This window comes from Rattus rattus, chromosome 16 (assembly GCF_011064425.1).
Source record: "Rattus rattus isolate New Zealand chromosome 16, Rrattus_CSIRO_v1, whole genome shotgun sequence".
Lineage (NCBI taxonomy): Eukaryota > Metazoa > Chordata > Mammalia > Rodentia > Muridae > Rattus > Rattus rattus.
The window spans coordinates 8,166,908-8,186,551 of record NC_046169.1 but is presented as its reverse complement, the minus strand read 5'-3'; the positions used below and the strand labels follow the sequence as shown (position 1 = coordinate 8,186,551).

Genomic DNA, 19,644 nt, shown 5'->3' with positions numbered 1-19,644 from the left:
ATCCAATCTTCTCTTCTGGTGTGTCTGAAGACAGTGACAGTGTGCTCATATACATAAAAAAAAAAATAGGGGGGTTGGGGATTTAGCTCAGTGGTAGAGCGCTTGCCTAGCAAGCACAAGGCCCTGGGTTCGGTCGGAGCTCCGAAAAAAAAAAAAAAAAAAAAAAAAAAAATAGGGGTTGGGGATTTAGCTCAGTGGTAGAGCGCTTGCCTAGGAAGCGCAAGGCCCTGGGTTCGGTCCCCAGCTCCAAAAAAAAGAACCCAAAAATAAATAAATAAATAAATCTAAAAAAAAAAAAAAAGGATGACCTTGGGTGCTCGGATTCCATGTGTGTTAGCTATACATGGCTTATGTGATGCTGAGGTTAGAGTCCAGGCCCTGTGCATGCCAGGCTGGCACTCTTCCAACTGGGCCTCGGCCCCAGGCCCTGGCAGTGGTTTGCATCCCACTGGGGGCTGGTTAGCAAGCCTCTGGGAGGATGTCACGGTACTTGCAAGGGCAGTGTCCTTTCTGATGACTCACAGCAAACCTCAACTGTCTCCAAGAGAGTTGTAGCAGTCGCGCCTGAGTGCTGGCCCTGCCTCGGCTGTGCTACAGCATCCTGCCTGCCTGTGCCCCTGCCTTCGGGAACTTCTCTGTAAACACACGGACTTGTGTACTTGAATATGCCAAAACAGGTGCTAACTGCACACAAGACTCTGTACAGCTGGCTTCAGAACCACTACACTTGACAGCTGACAAAACTCATGTCCCCAAAGAAGGGAGTGAATAACAGAGCCCAGCAGTAACCACTAGGCAGGCTCCCTACGGGACAAGGATAGCGATGTTCCCGCCTCAGCCTCCTGAGTGCTGGGATTACATACTAGGACTTGGCTGGACCTTTGCAAGGAACACACTAAAGGGTATCCACTTTAGACTTGAATTTCACAATTGTTGATGGAATAGTGTAAGAAGATGGGCCATGCAGCTGAGGGTCCTTGAGAACTGGGCTGGGATGCCATGGGCTGAGGCTGCTGGTGGACACCCTCCTCTGACCTTTGACCTTTTTACATAGAGGTGTGGCCTTGGGTGGCCAGAAGTTTCCCTTCTCTCTTGCGAACAGTTATCTGGCTGTGGTCTCTTGGTGTCAGGGTCCCGGTTCTGGCCCTTGCAACAAAGGGGACATTATATCTGGAGTTGCTGGGGAAGATCTCCCACTATTTTGATCAGTCCAGTCAGCTGCGTCTGGAAGGCAGCAAGGCTGATGCAGGGGATGGGGGAAGGGAGAGCTGAGAATCAGCAGCACTCGCTAATGGCAGATGCTGTACTGGCCCCACCTGACTCCCTCCTAAGTGGCCTGGATGAGGCTACATTTCGTGGAAACCAGAGATGCAGCGGAGAGAGAGAGTGGGTCATCTTCGTTCACAAGGCACTGTGAGCACATTCCTGGAAGAGACAGAAAGCCATCCAAGGTGGCATCCCCCAAGCCCTCTTCTCCAAAGACTTGCTTCATAAAGACTTGAGATCATAAAGCTCGCTCTCTGTGGTACACCCTGTCAGGGTAGTCCCAGCAACCCTGGGAGCCCAAGGCAGGAAGAGTTTGAATTCTGGGTCAGCCTGGGCTATAAAGACCCTGAGGTGGAAGGTGGGGTGTGGGGAGAACTTTGGAGTCTGAGGTTTCCTTTTGGTGGTAGTTTTTATTGTATTTTTATGTATTTATTTTGACTTTCTTTTTTTTTTTGTTCTTTTTTTGGAGCTGGGGACCGAACTCAGGGCCTTACGCTTCCTAGGCAAGCGCTCTACCACTGAGCTAAATCCCCAACCCTTATGTATTTATTTTGTATCAGGGACATGCACACCACAGTGCACATGTGGAGGTCATAGGACAACTGGCAGAAGACATTACCATCTGAACCACCTTTTCAATGGCCATGACAACTGACAAAAACAAGGGGCTTGGAGAGATGACTCAGCAATGAAGAGAATTAGCTGCTTTTCCGGAGGACCAGGGTTCAATTCCCAGCACCCACATGGCAGCTCACAACTGTTTGTAACTCCAATTTCTGGCACCCTCACACAGACATGCATGCAGGCAAAACACCAATGCACGTAAAATGAAAAGTTTAAAAAAAAAAAAAAAAAAAAGAAGGAAGAAAGGGCCGGGGAAATGGCAGAGTCCTTGTTTTGCTAAGATCCGAGTTTGAGCCCTGAACCCACCAGGAAAAAACAAAAGGCTGATGTGGTGGCACATGCCTTTAATCCTACACAGAGACAGAGGCAGGCCAAGTCTCCATGATGAGTTCCAGAAGAAAGACCCTATCTGGGGGTGTGTTCGGGGATGGGGTGGGGTGCTCATTGGTTAAGATCATTTGTTGCTCTTGGAGAGGACTTGAATTTAACTCCCCACACCCACATGGTGGCTCTCAACAGTGACTTCAGTTTCAGGGGACCTGATGCCCTCTTCCAACCCCCAAGGGTGCTGCATAAACTTGGTGCACACACATGCAAGCAAAACATCCATACTCATAAAATAAGTAATTAAATCTTTAAAAAAAAAAAGCTATCTGGCCATGGTGGCACACAGTTTTAATCCTAGCACTCAGGAAGCAGGGGCAGGCAGGTCATTGTGAGTCTAGGCCAGCTAGGGCTACACTTGGAGAACCTGCCTCAAAAGTGAAGAAAAGCAGGCATAGGGGCGCGTACCTGTGATCCCAGATCTGGAGGGTCCCTGGGGTGCAGAGTTCTACCAACCTGACACACTCAGAGAATTCCAGGCTAGTGAGAAACTCAAATGCACACTCAAACGCATGGTGCATGCACACTCAAACACATGGTGCATGCACACTCAAACACATGGTGCATGCACACTCTGTCTGCTTGCCTGGTGGTTTCAAAGGTTTCAGTCTGTGGTCGCAGTGAGTGGCAGCATGGAGGGAGGGGTGTGGGGGGGCCCAGCTGCTCACCTTACAGCAGCCAGGAAGCAGAGTGAGCAAGTAAGTCAGCACTGCCCACATGACTGTCTTCTCAAGAGGTTCAAGCTCCTACCATCGCATTCGGCTAAGAACCCAGTGGACTCTGCCTCTTCCGGGGTCAGCACTGTCCTGATCCAATCACACCTACAGCAGGACAGCAGGAGACCCTTTAAAGGGAGGCTTCAGGAGATGCTTGACATCTGCTATTTCCTCCATGAGGCGGGGTTGGAGGCAGCGCCTGAGAAGCCTGACCTCAGAGCTGTGGAAACTGAGGCAGAGCAAGGGTGACTTTCCTGAGGCTGCACCACAGCGTAAGTGGCAGAACCAGGATTCTATTCATTTTCCTAGCACTATTATCATTCATCTGTTCATCTTATGGATGGCACTGAGTGACTCCCACGGGTGCGTGGCCTCTCTACCAGGGTCTGAGGGTGTGAGAGCCAGTGGCACAAACATGGCCGCATCACACATGGTGAGTTTTTTCATCCCCTCAGGAAGCAGTGCTTAGAGATTCATTTAAAAAAAAAAAAATCACGGGCTGGAGAGATGGCTCAGAGGTTAAGAGCACTGACTGCTCTTCCAGAGGTCATGAGTTCAATTCCCAGCAACCACATGGTGGCTCCCAACCATCTGTAATGAGATCTGGTGCCCTCTTCTGGCCTGCAGTCACATATGCAGGCAGAATGCTGTACATAAAATAAATAAATAAATCTTAAAAAAAAAAAAAATCACAAACCAACTTAATAAAGCAGATAGGGCTCAAGGCACCCTATAGTGGTAGAACACCTGTTAGAATTCCCCAGTGAGGGGCTGGGGTGTGGCTCAGTGGTAGAGCCTCTGCCTAGAATCCCCCAGTGAGGGTCTGGAGTGTGGCTCAGTGGTAGAACCCCTGCCTAGAATCCCCCAGTGAGGGGCTGGAGTGTGGCTCATTGGTAGAGCCTCTGCCTAGAGTCCCCCAGGGAGGGGCTGGGGGTGTGGCTCAGTGGATGTGTAAGGCTTAGGTTCACACCCACCATCATAAAACAAAACAAAACAAAAAAACCTGGTCCATGAATCTAAACCCTCTCGAAAGGAGTTTGAGCTCAAGCTGACATGAGCTGACCAGCACTCTGCTTTTCTCTGCGGGGTTGACTTGTCCCGTGTTCTGCTCTGAGGACTCCTCTCCTCTCAGGGGCTACCGCCGTTTACTCATACAGTTCATCTCTGAAGTAGCTCACTGCCCAGAGTCCTGGGCTTGGTTTTGCTTGGTTCATCCTTTGAAGACACTGGACCATTTTAGGTCATTAGCCCAGGACAGAGGACTGTAGGACATCACAGGCTTATGGAGTCAGATCACTCAAGGCCTCCTGGGGCCATTGCTGGGCTTTTATAGAGCTGAGCGAGCAGGGATGTGTTTGTCTCACAGGAAGAAGGCTGCTGGTGCAGATTTTCCTAGCTAAATCCGGCATAGCCAAGGCTACAGATACAGACCTACAGGAGCAGCAAAGTGGGGACGCAGGATCAAGGCTCCTCTGTGTCGGTGGCAGGAGGATGACTCATTACAATCTTACTGAGGCAGGAGAATCACAAACTCAAGGCCTGCCTGAGTTCAAGTCTAGCCCCCAAAACCTAAGGAGACTTTTCTTTTTTTTTTTTTTCCCGGAGCTGGGGACCGAACCCAGGGCCTTGCGCTTGCTAGGCAAGCGCTTTACCACTGAGCTAAATCCCCAACCCAAACTTTAGGAGATTTAAGCGAAGGCTGGGGATGTAGCTCAGTGGTAGAGTGCTTGCTGTGTGTGTGCAGGGCCCTGAGTTTGAATCCCAACACCATAAAAAAAATCACTGTTTTTTTTTGAGGCAGGCTTTCGTGTAACCCAGGCTGGCCTTCAACTGGCTTAACACAGCCAAAGAAGAACTTGAAGGTCATCTTTCTTCCTCTACCTCCCCAGTGCTGGGATGATAGGTGTCACCATGACACAGGCACCTCTAAACATACGAGTCACCCTAGAGAAAGCGTTCAGGTCTCGGTGTAAACGAAGCCTGAATCAGTGATACAGGATACTGCTGGGAGTTTAGGAAAGAGCTCTCCTAAGGTGGGAAGCAGAGAAAAAGAAACTTCAGAAGCACATAACCTGGATGACCCTTGACCCTGGAGCATCACCTGACTGCAAAGCTGTTCAGTAACTCGGAGGGAAGTGTGTGGAATACAGAAGCAAGAAGTCACCTGGAGTGGCCGTGTCCTTCTTCCTGGACACCAGCGGTTCTGCTATCTTTGGGACACTGAGAGTCAGGGGAACAGCGGCTGGGGTGCACCTAGTGTGTGAGGGGCAGGGCCTGCAGGAGACATTAAGTTGCAGGGTGCCTGCGTGTGGCCTCAAACACCTTTGAATTGTTGGTGGCCCGATCTCGGGCTTCCGCCCTCTAGCTGCTCAGACAGCTCTCCCCTTCTCTTCCGGCCTCAGTTTCCCCATTCGGAGAGTAGTTAGGGGAAACAGCCTGCGCTCTCTGGACGAATCTTGAGCTGAGCTGGACTTAACTGAGGTCCGGGCGGCTTGGTACCCGGAGGGGTGGGCGGGCCCTGGGATCTGGCCACAGCCGCCCGGGTCCCGCCCCCGGTCCCTGAGGGGCTGTGCCCGAAGGCCCCGCCCCCCGCCCACGAGGAAGTGGCTGCGGCGCTGCGCGGGTCTCAGAGCCGATTCGGCGCGTCGACTGTCCAGAGTCCGCGGCCGAGGAGACCCGAGGTGAGGGACGTGGGGTGGTCACGAGGTGTGGGGGGGATCTGAGGCCACCTAGAAGTCAGGGAACTCGAGCGATGTTCGACGGTGAGGGGGCTGAGGATGAGAGAGGAGGGGAGAGCCGTGTGCATGGGGGCCTGGTGGGGCTCCCGGCGAGGGTGGGGCTGGCGAGGAGATAGTGGGGGACCGCGTTCTGGGGATGCGGGGTGCGGTGGGAAGGGTCGCAGAGTCCCCGCGCACTCCACGCCATCGAGGCGGCACAGCCCCAGCCCTCGCTCCCCCCCTCTTCGCTTTCCTGGCCCCGCTTTCCTATCCTCGCGTCCCGTGTTGCCCCGTTACTTTGGGCGCAGGGCCCCACGCCCAGTCACTTCCCTCTTGGTTCGCAGCCTTCCGGGTTGTTGAGACCGGGAAATGAGCTAGCACCCTGCCCCGCCTCATCCCCCTCCAGTGACCATGCCCACTCAGCAGGGGTCCAGGTTCCTGGGTCTCACCGGGCCTGGGCGAGTAGACCCGGGCGGCGCGAGGGGCACCCAGCCAGGCCATCCTGGACAGGGCAGGTTTGGTGGGGCCGGCGAGCGGGCAGGAATCCTGAACTGGGAGCCAGCCCAGGTGCTGGCCGTGGAGCTTGTTCCCGGGAGGCAGCTCCAGCCTGGGGCGGTGTAGCTGCTCCTGCTGTTGTGGCTGCTGACGCAGGCGAGCTACCCCGCCTGTGTAGAGCTCAACTTGCCTTGCCTGGAAAATGGGGACCTTCCAGATCCGGAGGCTTAGCGGCCAGATGTGGCCAATACACTTGGCAGTGTGCCTGCCTGCCTGCAGACCTCATTTCTGCACTTGGGTGAACCTGGCCTTGTGTGGTGGTGGCGGTAGGGTGGGTTGGGGTCCGAAGCCCTGCGGGGCGACTTGGAGGGAAGTTCAACTTCTTCACGTGGACAATAAAAAAAAAAAAAAAATAGATTTACCAGGTTGGCTTCGACTGTAAGAGAATGTGCGGGGCTGGGAGACCGAGCAGTGCATCATAAAAGCACTGACCGGGGAGCATGAGGGTCTGAGTTTGAATCCCGGGACGTCCATGGCGCTCAAACACACACACAAGTGCAAGGCAAAGTTCTGTGTGAATGAAAATTCCTAGTGATTCTCTTTTGCTCTGGGTTGTTTTGTTTTCTAGACTGGGTCTTTCCTCCCCTCCTTCCTTTCCCATACCTCCCAGGCTGGCCTTGAACTCTTAGAGCTCTGCCTCCCCAATGCTGAGATTAAAGGTGAACACACAACGGGGAACTTTTAAATAACAAATAACCTTAACCAGAGTTAAAGTATTTTGTTCTGTCTTGGTCCCAGGGCCTCGAATTTATTAGGCAAATGTTCTACCAATGAGCCACACCCTCGGCCTCCCCCGTGGTATGTGGGTTTTTCCAATCTGTCACTCATCCATTAGAAAAGGATTTTCTGTAGTAAAGAATCCTAAGAGAGAGGGATTTAAAAGTTTGCTTTTTCAAGTTACTAAGTTCATCCGTGTTATTCTCTCCTTTTAAAGATTTATTCTTACGGGTTGGGTGGCACACACACACACACACACACACACACACACACACACACGAGCCCCAGGGTGGTGGAAATGATACCCCCTGGAGCTAGAGTATTTATTTGGTGGTTGTGGGTTGTGAGCTGCTGGAGTCCCAGGTTCCCTTGCACAGAGCCCTCTTTCCACCCCATGTTCTGTCGTCCTTACACAAGCTAGCACACTGCCCTTCCAAGGCACAGGACAAATGAGGCTCTCTCCACAGCCCTACCAGCACCGAGTGTTCTGGGTTTTGGAGAAGTTTAATTTTGACTATCAAAACTGCTGTTTTACAGTATTTTGGAATTTATTTTCATCTGTGTTGCTGGATTTGACATTCCCCTCATTCAGTAAGTCTTCAAGGGCAGCCCAGAGGAGGAAGGGGAGGAGGAGGAGGAACTAGGGGTTTGGAGGGCCGCTCACACCACCCAGGCTACCCACAACAGGAAGTTGAGTAAGGCTTAGCACCATAAAGAAGAAAAAGAAAGGGCTGCTGGCTCTGCTCAACTGAGCGCCTGAGCTGGGCGGGGACTTCCTGGATTGCCTGTGGAGCCAAGGTTCTTGCTGCAGGGAACTCCTGCCTGGTCTAAGTCTCAGATCCAGCCAAAATGTGGATTCAAGGAAACAGAGCCAAGAAAAGCCAACTGAGAAGGAAGGACCAACAGGCTGTCCCCATTTGGGCCCAGGTTGGGGCCAGGGCAAAGGATGCCCCGCCCGGATGGAGAGTTAGAGGAGTATTTATTTATAACTACATTTATTTATTTGTGGGGGTGGGGGTGGGGGGAGTGAGAGGGCAAGTTACAAGAGCTAATTGGTTCCCTTGTCCCACTATGTGGGTCCTGGGGATCAAACTCAGGTCACCAGGCTAGGCTGGAAGCTCCCCCTATCTGTCTGTCTGTCTGTCTGTCTGTCTGTCTGCCTGTCTGTCTAATTTATCACAGGTTCTCCGTATGAAGCCCAAGCTGGCTTCAAACTCATGATCCTCCAGCCTCAGCCTTCTGTGTCTTTGATGAGCAGCAGCACACCCTGTTGGAGAGTTGTCAACCCTGTCATGTCGTCCCATCCCCCCACCCCCCCAAAAAAAGTGTTTCTCGGTTCATCATCCAATACAGACAGCAGGAGAGTGGAAATCATTCAGCAATGGTCAGGAAGTATTCCTGGAGGGCTGGGGCGTGGCTCAGTGGTAGAGCCCCTGCCTAGAATCCCCCAGTGAGAGGCTGGGGTGTGGCTCAGTGGTAGAGCATCTGCCTAGAATGTAGAAGGCTTTGGGTACCATCCCCAATAGTATGAAAGAAAACAAAACAAGAACCCCTCCGTTTATTTTGTATCTGAAGCTGGCCTCAAATTCATGACTTTCCTGCCTTTCCTGTCTCTAGAGTATAAGGGATTACTGGCACTTGCTAACAGGCACAGTTTAGGAATTTGTGTCTCTGGGGCTGTCAGATGGCTCAGTGGTTAAGAGTACTGGCTGCTCTTCCAAAGATCCTGAGTTTAACTCTCAGCAACCACCTGGTGGCTCCCAGCCATCTATAATGGGATCTAGTGCCCTCTTCTGGCACATGGAGGTACATGCAGACAGAGGTCTCATATACATAAAGTAAGTCTTAAAAAAAAAAGAATTCCTGTCTAAAAAAAAATTTAGGATCATGCTGAAGACCCTAGTCTTTTATGTTTTGGGGCATTCTCAGGATAGAAACCCCAAGTCACTTTGAAGACCCAAAGTGCCCTTGCTAGGAACTTCAAGGGAAACAGACCCTTCCTCAGCCTGACAGCCCCACTCCACACTACCTCCTTTTCCCCTCCCAGCACTGGGTCTCCTGGCAGGGGGTAACCATGCTCCTGGGAGAAGAGTCAGCCCTGTGCTGGCTGGAGATGGCTTGGGGACAGACAGGAAATTTGATTCAGGATCTCTGTTTCCCAGGCAATAATAGGTCAGGAGCAGTCTGGAAGTCTTGCAGTCTCCCTGGGCCATCTCTTTGACAGATGATGAGAGGTCTTAGGGTGGAGCTGAGCAATAGTGTGGATAGGCCCTGGGTCAGATCCCAGCAGTAAAGTAAGTAAATAAAAATCCTCCCTAACTTCCTGTGTGTCAGGATTACAGGTTGGTGTCACTACACCCCACTCCTGGTAGCATTTCTCAGTGAGTGGGTTTGGTTTTTGTTTGTTTTTGAGACAGGATCTCACTGTGTAGCCCTGGCTGTCTATGAATTATATGTAGACCGGCTGGCCTTGCACACACCGAGATCCACCTGCCTCTGCTGTGAGTGCTCAGGCACCCCGAGCAGCATCTGTGTACTTTTTACATCAAGGTGGATGACAGGCAGAGGCTCACACTCCCTGCCCCTCCCCTCTGGGAGGTGGGGAGGGGGCGCTGCCAGTTGGGTTGCTTTTCAGACAGGATGAGATGAGTCTTCCCCTTCCGCTGTCTGCCTCCTGTGCTGTCAGGCTCCTGCTAAAGTGTGATTGGCTGGTCGGCGTGTGTGAACCTTTTACATAGTCACCCTATGGCTCTGGTTAGTGTTAGCAGCTTTTTACTGCTTCCATACACGACCTTTAGGTTCACATTGGAGTACAGGGACCAAGCAGAGCTCAGCTGGGCTTTGGAGTGGCTTCTGGCTTGGCTGTGCCCGCTGACCTGCTTTATGGATTAGGCTGATTTCAAGCTTCCTCTGCTGATCTTTTCAGACAGGGTTTCTCTGTGTATCCCTGGCCATCCTGGAACTCACTCTGTAGACCAGGCTGACCTGGAACCTCAGAGATCCTCCTGCTTCTGCCTCCTGAGTGCTGGGATTAAAGGCATGCATCTCCTTCCGGGGTGCATGCCTTTGTATAGCCTTTTGTAGTAAAGGGAGCCCTGTAAGACTGATAAAAACACCAGAGAGGGGTTGGGGATTTAGCTCAGTGGTAGAGCGCTTGCTAGGCCCTGGGTTTGGTTCTCAGCTCAAAAAAAAAAAAAAATTTAAAATTTTAATTGTCTCTCTGTGCACATGTGACTGCAGTGCCTGCAGAGGCCAGGAGAGGGCGCTGGGTCCCCCTCAGAGCAAGAGTTAAAGCCGGCTGTGAGGGCACACAGATAGTCCTGGTTTCTGTTGGCACAGGTGTCCTTTGCGTCCCTGTTGTATCTGGAATGGAAGTTTTCACCTCTAAGCAGGAGCTGGACAGGTCTGGGGCGGGGCTTATTGGGGAAGGCACTGTGGAAGGTTCCTGATGCAGGTGAGCCCAGATTCAAAATGGCCAAGGGTGTGTGTGTGTGTCTGTCTGTGCACTTCGTACGTGTCTAAGTGAAGAGCATATAGGCTGAGGGAACAGCCTGAGGCACAGGCCTGAGGCAGGAAGTGTGCCTGTGTGGTTCAGGGTTAGCCTGTGGGGCCGGGGAGGGCGTGTCAACGTCTATGTTAATCTTTCATGAACTATTTTTCTATTTACTTGTATGTGTGTTCATGTATGTGCCACACATGCACAGGTTACAGAACAGCCTGAGGAAGTCAGGTCTCTCCTCCCATCATGTGGGTCCCGGGGATTGAACTCGGGTCGTCAGGTTGGGCAGCAAGTGCCTTTGCCCAGTGAATACATCCATCCAGCCCGGTAGACCACCCAGTTCCTGATCCCCTACGGGCTGTGCAGTGTTGTTGTTTTGTAAGACAGCGTTTCTTGTGGTTCAGACTGGCTTGGATGGAATCCACTCTGTGCTGAAGATGACTTTTTGAATGTATTACTCTCCTGCCTCTGCCTCTTCAGCTTGTGTCAACATAGCTGGTTTGTGTGGTGCTGAGGAGGGTAAGCGCTCTGTCAGCTGAGCTCCATTCCCAGCCCTGGTTGGTTTTTTTGAGACAAGGCCTGGCTAGCCCAGGGTGGCCTCAAATCTTACTCTCCCATTGCTGAATTACAGGCATGTGCTGTCAAGCCCAGCCCAGGTATCTCTGTCAAGCCCAGCCCAGGTATCTCTACCATCCCACTCTGCTCTCTCCACAGCTGAGGTGGGCTCCACTGTTCAGATGGGAAATGGGGTTCGGAGACAACAGGTGCTGTGCTTTGGCTCACACAGGCGGCAGACAGTTCCATGATGTCTCCCCATACTCTGGAAACATGACTCTGGGGGATGGTGGGGGTTGGGCAGAACAGCGATGTGGATGAGGTGATTTTTGGATATTTTTGGATGGGTGCCTTAGTGGAGTAGGACTAGAGAGAACGACAGAGAAGAGATCCCAGGTATGAAAGCATGGATTGGAGTGGCTAGGAAGCACATCTGACAGGATGCGGGAGAAGCATGGTGAGTGCCCTGGAGGAGGGGCCCTGTGCTTCAGGTCAGCCAAGGGCCCAGAGGCAGCTCTTTAGCCAGGCAGGGCTGTTGGGAAGAGGGTGTTCCTGTTCAGTCTCAGAGACCCCTAACCTGAGTGTGTAGGGGAGGATGCTGTGGGAGCCCAGCCTGGCCCCAGAACGCCAGCTATCTTACCTGCTTTGCTCAATGCACAGGGTCTGGGAAGGGAGGACCAGGCACTGGCCTAACTGAATTGTGGGTAGGCTCTGCTTTAAGTGGACTAGGGATATTGATTAATTTTTACACTGTTCTTACATGGGACTGTGTGTGTGGGGGGGCGGGGTTACTACACTATGAAGAAACTGAGGCACGGGTGAAGAGTAGCAGGTCTGAGTGGCTCAGGGTCCCAGCCCCTACTCACATAGTGTCATTGCCTGGGGTCCTAAGCTCTGTTCCACCCCAACCTTTTGTTTCCTGCAGCCCAGGATATGTTGGGACACCTGCTCTCTTGGGATGAGGAACACTAGGACTCAAGGAGAGCTTGTAACATACGTGACCTGTCGGGAAACTAGGGTGACCAGACTGTTCCTCTCTGCCAAGAGCGGGGCACAGGTGACCTGAATTCTGCCTTCCGCCCCTAGGTCCAGGAGACAAGTGACTATGGCCTACCACAGCTTCCTGGTGGAGCCCATCAGCTGCCATGCCTGGAACAAGGACCGTACTCGTGAGTACACACTTCTGCGGGGTGGCCTCCAAACTGAGATTGCTTAGGACATGCTGGGTCCAATAGGGTGACAGGGTAGTGGGACAGCTTTGAGGGGTGGGATGCAGCCAGACTCCACATCTTGGGTCTCTGCTCCTAGTGGTTGCTCCTAGGAGAGGGGTATAGAACTGAGGTGGGTCGGTTTAACAGCCTGGGCCTCCTGGATCCACTCAGATGGGTGGTGGTGCACACCTATCATCCCAGAACTCAGGAGACTGAGGCAGGGGGCTTATAAATTTGAGGCCAGGGCTGGAGAGATGGCTCAGCAGTTATGAGCAGTGACTACTTTTCCAGAGGTCCTGAGTTCAATTCCCAGCAACCACATGGTGGCTCACAACCATCTGTAGTGGGTTCTGATGCCTTCCTCTGGTGTGTCTGAAGACAAGAGACAGTGTACTCACATACATACATTTAAAAAAAAAAGTCTGAGGCCAGCCCGAGCTGCAGCGAGACCTCTTTCCAAAAACAACAAAACGGGCCAGTGAGATGGCTCAGCTTGCCAAGCCAGCCTGAGGAGTTTGATCACCAGAACCCACATGGTGGAGGGAAAGAACCCCGACTGCAAGGTGCCCTCTGACTTGGATTCCCATGCCATGGCACGTGCACGTGCACGTGCGTGCGCGCGCACGCGCACACACACACACACACACCACACACACACCACACACACACACACACACGCGCGCGCGCGCGCACACATGCACACACAAAATGTGAAATACTTAAGAGAGGAATGTCAGAGACAGGGCAATAGGGACTTCTGCTAAGATAGAGCTGTGGGATGGGGTGAGGCTCTAGTGGGGAGCAGAGTGGGTAGGGTGGGCACCCATGCTGCTGCCTCCTTAGGCTCATGCCTGTCTCCCTGCAGAGATTGCCATCTGCCCCAACAACCACGAGGTGCACATCTACGAGAAGAGCGGTGCCAAGTGGAACAAGGTGCACGAGCTCAAGGAGCACAACGGGCAGGTGACAGGTGGGTGATCACCAGTCCCCCGAGAGGCAAGGGCAGGGCCAGTGTGGCCAGCTCACAGTATTAGTTGGAATAGTCTGGGCTGCAGTGAGAATGACCGATTCCAGTTGACTTAGGGACCATGAAGATGGCTTAGTGTTTAAAGAGCTCAAACTCGAAGATCTGAGTTCCATCCCCAGGACCCGACTCGGTAGGAGAAGACCGGTTCCTGCAAGTTGTCCTCTGACATCCACAGACTAGTGTCGCACGCATAAGGCACTAAGTAAATGGATACATTCTTAAAGGTGGTAAAGAAATTACGTTGGTGTGCATAACTAAACACTTAGATGTTCAGGAGAGGTCTGATCGACAAGCTTAGCATCAGGACGTACGATTCTTACCGGTTTCTTGGCTTTACTTCCAAAATGTTTGGTGTTAGCTGGTGAAGATGGCCCGCATTCACACCCCCCCTCCCCACCGCTTGCCCCGAAATAAGCTTTAGTAGGCACCCGTAGAGTGTGAGGGGTGGGGGAGGGGATGCTGCTCAACCGTATAGCACCTCCCTAGAGTCCTCCCGTGAGCTGGCTGGTCATGGGTCTCGGCAGTAGAGCATTTAAACAGAACCCCCCAGTCAGGGGCAGGAGTCATGGGTCAACAGTAGAACACCTGCCTAGAATTTTCAAGGGAACTGGAGGTGTGGATCAGTGGTAAGAACACTTGGTTAGTGTGAGCAAGGCCCTGGGCACCGCAGTTAAAGGTCTGAACGTGGCCGCTGTAGCCTTTAGTCTTATGTCCTCTGACCTGACCCTGCAGGCATCGACTGGGCCCCCGAGAGTAACCGCATTGTGACCTGCGGCACAGACCGCAATGCCTATGTGTGGACGCTGAAGGGCCGCACGTGGAAGCCCACGCTGGTCATCCTTCGGATTAATCGAGCTGCCCGCTGCGTGCGCTGGGCCCCCAATGAGAACAAGTTCGCCGTGGGCAGTGGCTCCCGTGTCATTTCCATCTGTTATTTCGAGCAGGAGAATGACTGGTGGGTGCTTGGTTGGGGCTAGGGAAGGCTGTGGGGGTGGAGGAACCTGGGTTGGGGTGTGGGGGCTCCAGAACCACAGACTTCTGTGATGTGAGATCAGAATGTCCTCTGAGCCTTACTGGTGAGGTACAGGTCCTCTCTACTGTGCCTCCACAGCTCTGACTTGGTAATAAAAGGGGCATAGTTACTTCTGGGGACACTACATGGAGCTCTATGCACACGCTGCCACCAGCTTCCTGGCAGCACTGTGAACCGGGCCTGACACCTATGTGTCAGAGACCACTCATGAACACCCAGCCACATTTTTTTTTTAAAGGCGGGGTCTGAATGTAGAGGACCTCAAGCTCAGTGTATAGCCAAGGATGACCTTGAACTTGTGTTCCTCTTGCCACCGCCACCCTAGTACTGGGAAGACGGGTGCACTGCCCACTGTGCCTGCTCTGTGCAGGGCTAAGGATGGAGCCTAAGGCTTCATGCATGCTACCGAACCATATTCCAAACCCTAGTTTGGTTTTGGTTTTTGGTTTTTGAGGCAGGGTCTTGCTATGTAGCCATGGCTACCCTTGAATTCAATTCTCTATTTTTATTTAAGTGTGCCAGACACTTGTCCCACCTGTGTCTTAATCTCCACAGTGTGTTGGAGGACAGGGACCATTTGGAGTCTGGGAAAACAGAACTTAGATTCCACCCTAGCCGTTTAGAAGCACATGATCGTAGGTGGTTGGTAGTGGCAAGGCATCGAGTTCTGACCTCAGAAGGAACCCAGTCTATCACTGCCTGAAGTAGGCTCTCCGTGTCTTACCTGTTGAGCCTACTGTCCCCAGGATGCTGCTGCAGGTCATGTTACACACCTGCCTGCCTTTCTCACCCGTGTGTCTAGGTGGGTGTGCAAACACATCAAAAAGCCCATCCGCTCCACTGTCCTTAGCCTGGACTGGCACCCCAACAACGTGCTCCTGGCTGCAGGCTCCTGTGACTTCAAGTGCAGGTGAGCTGGGCATTGCCTGGGAGGGAGAGCCTGCCTGGGAGGGAGAGCCCTACCAGACAAACAGTGGGGCTTGGAGGGTGGAGGAGGAGTCCCAAGTCCCTCCTTCTGAACTAGCTCCTGATGGCCAACAAGGTGACCTGGGGGCCCCTAAGACATCAGTTTACTCTGCAAATGGTCACCATCCTGGCCTCCTAACACCCCAGGGTTGATGGAGTCCTTGCAAAGTCTCCCCAAGTCCTCCTCCCCTGCCTCCTTCACTCCAGCTGTCCCGATGTCCACTGAAGGAGAACGGTGTGTACTCAATTCCCACTAGCATATGAATGACTGATAACCTGGACAAAACTCACTTTGTTATTTTTCCACTTCTGGACCTACACCCTGACTCTCTTGGCCAGTGAACCCAAATCCCTCCCAGCTCCTGGCAGACTAGGGCTCTTCTTCAAGTGTGAATTCTCACTTGGGAAACTGCAGGCACCAGAGACCCCTCTCCTGATCCTGGGCCCAGAGTCTATGTGGTTTGCGCACACCTGCGGCTTTCACATTCTCGAGATAGTGTCGTGCTGTGTAGCCCAGGCTACCACCTATAGATGGTTATAGATGTGCGTTGTGTGGGCCAGGAGGAGGGTGCAGAATTGGAGCACAAGAGGACCAGTCGTAAATAACTGGCCTGCAGGGACACCCTCTGTAAGCATACTAGTTGGGCGGTCAGCTTTCGGGGGGAGGATCCCAAGGGACTAGGTCACAAGAAGCTGAGCTAGGAGGCTTCCCATCCCAACCCCACCTCAGGAACAGAGAGCAGAGGCTCAGACTCCATCGAGCTGGAATATGCCAGTCCCTTGCGATCAGGTCTAGGATCCACAGGCTCATGCTGTCTGGCTTTGGGGAGGACCCTCTCCTCAGGCTCCCCCCAACCCCCTCCTCCTATCGCTCTATCTTGCAGGATCTTCTCTGCCTATATCAAGGAGGTGGAGGAACGGCCAGCCCCTACACCGTGGGGCTCCAAGATGCCCTTCGGGGAGCTGATGTTTGAATCGAGCAGCAGCTGTGGCTGGGTGCACGGTGTCTGCTTCTCAGCCAGTGGGAGCCGAGTTGCCTGGGTCAGCCATGACAGCACTGTGTGCCTGGTGGATGCTGAGAAGAAGATGGCGTGAGTGTGGGGCCAGAGAGGTGGGGAAAGTGACTACAACTGGAGCCCGGAGCAGGAGGCAGGGAGGGACGCAGGGGGCAGGGAGGGACGCACGTAGCTGACCCAGTGTCTCTTTTAGCGTGGCAACCCTGGCCTCTGAGACATTACCGCTCCTGGCCATCACCTTCATCACAGAAAACAGTCTCGTGGCAGCGGTAAGTGGCATCTGGGGAGTCAAACCTTCATCCATATAATACACAGACTAGTTTGGGTTGTGGGACAGTAACAAAATTCCTATGCTGTATTTTAAGGTCTCACTATGAAGTCTAGGCTGGTCTTCTCTTTCACCTTTACATTCTCCATGCTGGCCTTTAATTCACTTTGTAATGTAGGCCAACCTGTCAGTATTCTGGGTTGCTTGAATGATCAAAGAGATGCCCTGCTGGATGGATGTAGGCTTCTCAGCAGCAGGGGCTGATGGGAGATCAGCCTCTCAGGAAATGAACTCTGACTGCTTCCTTGAAGCCCTTTTTGTTACACAAAAGGTACCTTTGCAAGTCAATTTCCACATACCAAAACCTCTTATCTAGGGGCTGTCTTAAAAGACCCATCACCTCAGTGGTTCTCGGCCGCCGTAGGAGACAGCCTGGTTTGCCAGGCCTGCCTGCCGACTAAGTTATGCAAAAGATCTGAGAATCGCTCGTTCCTTGTTCTTTCCCTTTCCCCCTCTTCCCCTCTGTCCCTTTTCTCCCCATTCCCCTCCCTGTGTGCACGGCCAGCCTCTACTCCTCTCCTCTTCTACTCTTCTTCTCTCATTAAACCTTTCCACATTGGGGGAAAAAAAAAATCTGAGAATCTTTCAAAAGAACATCATGAAACCTCAGATAATAATCACTGACAGAAGGCGACCTCACGGGGAAGGGGAGTCTGATGGGAGCTGTTTCCAGTGCTTCCACTTTCACAGGTTGCCCTCTGACTTCTACATGACCTATGGCACCTGCACGAGTGTCCGTACCTATGTACGTGCGCGCACACACACACACACACACACACACACACACACACACACACACACACACACACCCCAAATTAAAAAAAAAAAAAAAAAAAGTTTTAGAGGCAGGCCCCTGGGAATGGACTCAGGGTCACCAAGTGTCCCCAAAGCTACTGTCCCTTCTGTCCACTATTCTGTTAGTATGGAGAGCTTGTTTTCTGCCTGGAGGATCACCCAGCTGGGGTGAAGGGCTAAGGAGTCCTATACATACGTGAAGTAGATGAAGGCCTTTCTGAGCTGTCCCTACTTGATACATCGAGGGTTGAGGTCCCTTTCTCTCTCAAGTCCCTACCTCAAATGATGCTTCAGTGGAGTCGTTCCTTCCTTAGGGCCATGACTGCTTCCCGGTGCTGTTTACCTATGACAACGCTGCGGGGACATTGAGCTTTGGTGGCCGGCTGGATGTGCCCAAGCAGAACTCCCAGCGTGGCCTGACAGCCCGAGAGCGCTTCCAGAACCTCGACAAGAAGGCCAGCTCTGAAGGGGGTGCAGCCACAGGGGCTGGCCTGGATTCACTGCACAAGAACAGCGTCAGGTGCTTCCTTCCACGGAGACCCACTTCAGAGGGCTGGGCGGGAGCCAGAGGGAGGTGGGTGGGGCTGCAGAGCACGGTGCTGCAGTGGGGAGGGGACAGGGCAGACCTCCAGGCTGCGTTCCAACAGTAGGAACTTAACTGGCTCTACATATCTGGATAGCTAGGGCTTGCCTAGGCACATTGGGGCCTCTAGGATGCAGGCTTCTTGTGGGGTATCTTGCTAGATTCCTTCCCAGTTGAATCAATCAACCTTTTTGGGAAACCCTCCAAAACCCCAAAGCTATCAACCGCAGGGATCCACCCCTGTAACTTAGTAGGGAGCATGTACTCTGCTGGTCTTCAGCTAGCTGAGCCTTATGAGGTTTGAGCCAGTGTCTAAACTAAGCCCAGCCTGGGGGTTGTTCAGTCGGTATGTCCTCCTAGACCTTTCTCTAGCCCCCCCCCCCAAGCTCAGGACATTAGTGGCACTCTACATTCCCACACATGTCTAGTCCACAGCTAGGACTGTTTCCCTCACCTGCCACTGTTCCTGCAAGCCTTGTTTCCTGACTAGTGCTACCTCATCTTGGTATTATTTCTCATGGGAGTGGGTCTGGGAGCTCATGGCCAGCGAGCTCGACCCCTAAACCCAGCCTTCTTACAGTCAAATCTCAGTGCTCAGCGGGGGCAAGGCCAAGTGCTCGCAGTTCTGCACCACAGGCATGGACGGTGGCATGAGCATCTGGGATGTGAAGGTAATGTACCCTGGCCTGGCCTGGGGAACATCTCTTGCCTTTCAGGCTTGCGTGCCTTTCTGTGCTGGGGCTGTGGTGGGTGTGAGGTATCTGCAGGACAGCTGAGAACCCGCCTATCCATTCTCCTTGCAGAGCTTGGAGTCAGCCTTGAAGGACCTGAAGATCAGATGAGCTGTGAGGAGTGCTGTCCTCATCCCACATGCTGGGGAGGAGGGAAAGGGGTTGGGGAGGCTAAGGGCTGCTTTGCTGAATGCTTCTAGGGTGCAGTACAGGTCTGCAAAGGGGATGCTCTCTCTCCAAAGAGGGGAAGAGGAAGGTGGGGAACTTTCCTGCCTATTTAACGAAAATGTGCCTTTTAAAGAGATGCTTTCATTCATTGCAAACCAAAAACAAGACAAAAAACCCAAAGCACAATGCTGGTCATAAACTGCTTCAAAATGTGGGCTAATAATGAGCTAATAAACATACCAAATGTGGACAGGCCTGCCTTGTGTGATGTCAGGTGGCAGATGGACGGGGGACCCTCTGTCCCGCAGGGGCTTCAGCTGTCAGGACCAGCCTTGAATTTGAGATGCTTCTGTTTCAGGTCACTTGTTAAGTGGTGCGACTCTGATACAAATGGGGTACGCATTGCTCTGGACCTTAGTGCTGACCTCTCATTTCTACACTGTGATGCAGGCAACTGGTTTCTGGTAAATGCTCATTGGTGTCTGTACAATCCCGTATTTCTATTTTGGTCTGATGCCTTTTGTCTTTGGGTTAGTCTTTACACAGCACCACAACTGACATTTTACAATTACAGCAAAGATCTCCTATGGTGACAACCATCCTTCTGTAGGACAGAAATCACCCAACCAGAAGCATCAAGCCATACAAGCTCCCACTATTAATTCAGCCTAGGCCTCACCGGCACTATGCCAAAGGTCATCACATCTATGGCCTCCTCCAAGTGGGCAAAGGCTTCAACAAGCCACGCACAAA

The 19,644-nt window shown here is 52.6% G+C and overlaps 1 protein-coding gene across 1 annotated transcript; it reads left to right on the top strand.

Moving 5' to 3' along the window:
* Positions 1 to 5,568: 5,568 nt before the first annotated feature.
* On the top strand, positions 5,569 to 19,139 carry Arpc1b (actin related protein 2/3 complex subunit 1B). The gene is made up of 10 exons (XM_032886965.1): positions 5,569 to 5,671; positions 12,120 to 12,202; positions 13,110 to 13,214; positions 14,004 to 14,226; positions 15,107 to 15,214; positions 16,155 to 16,361; positions 16,480 to 16,555; positions 17,724 to 17,929; positions 18,573 to 18,663; positions 18,796 to 19,139. Exons 2-10 carry the CDS (start codon positions 12,139 to 12,141, stop codon positions 18,832 to 18,834), a joined length of 1,119 nt encoding a protein of 372 aa, XP_032742856.1. The 5' UTR covers positions 5,569 to 5,671; positions 12,120 to 12,138; the 3' UTR covers positions 18,835 to 19,139.
* Positions 19,140 to 19,644: the final 505 nt, after the last annotated feature.

What these genes read in the sequence shown, in the direction of transcription:
- Arpc1b (XM_032886965.1), top strand. Translation starts at nt 12,139, where the DNA reads ATGGCCTACCACAGCTTCCTGGTGGAGCCCATCAGCTGCCATGCCTGG. An exon ending in TTCGAGCAGGAGAATGACTG is followed by an intron (nt 14,227 to 15,106) that starts GTGGGTGCTTGG and finishes CCGTGTGTCTAG; the next exon opens with GTGGGTGTGCAAACACATCA. An exon ending in CTGCACAAGAACAGCGTCAG is followed by an intron (nt 17,930 to 18,572) that starts GTGCTTCCTTCC and finishes GCCTTCTTACAG; the next exon opens with TCAAATCTCAGTGCTCAGCG.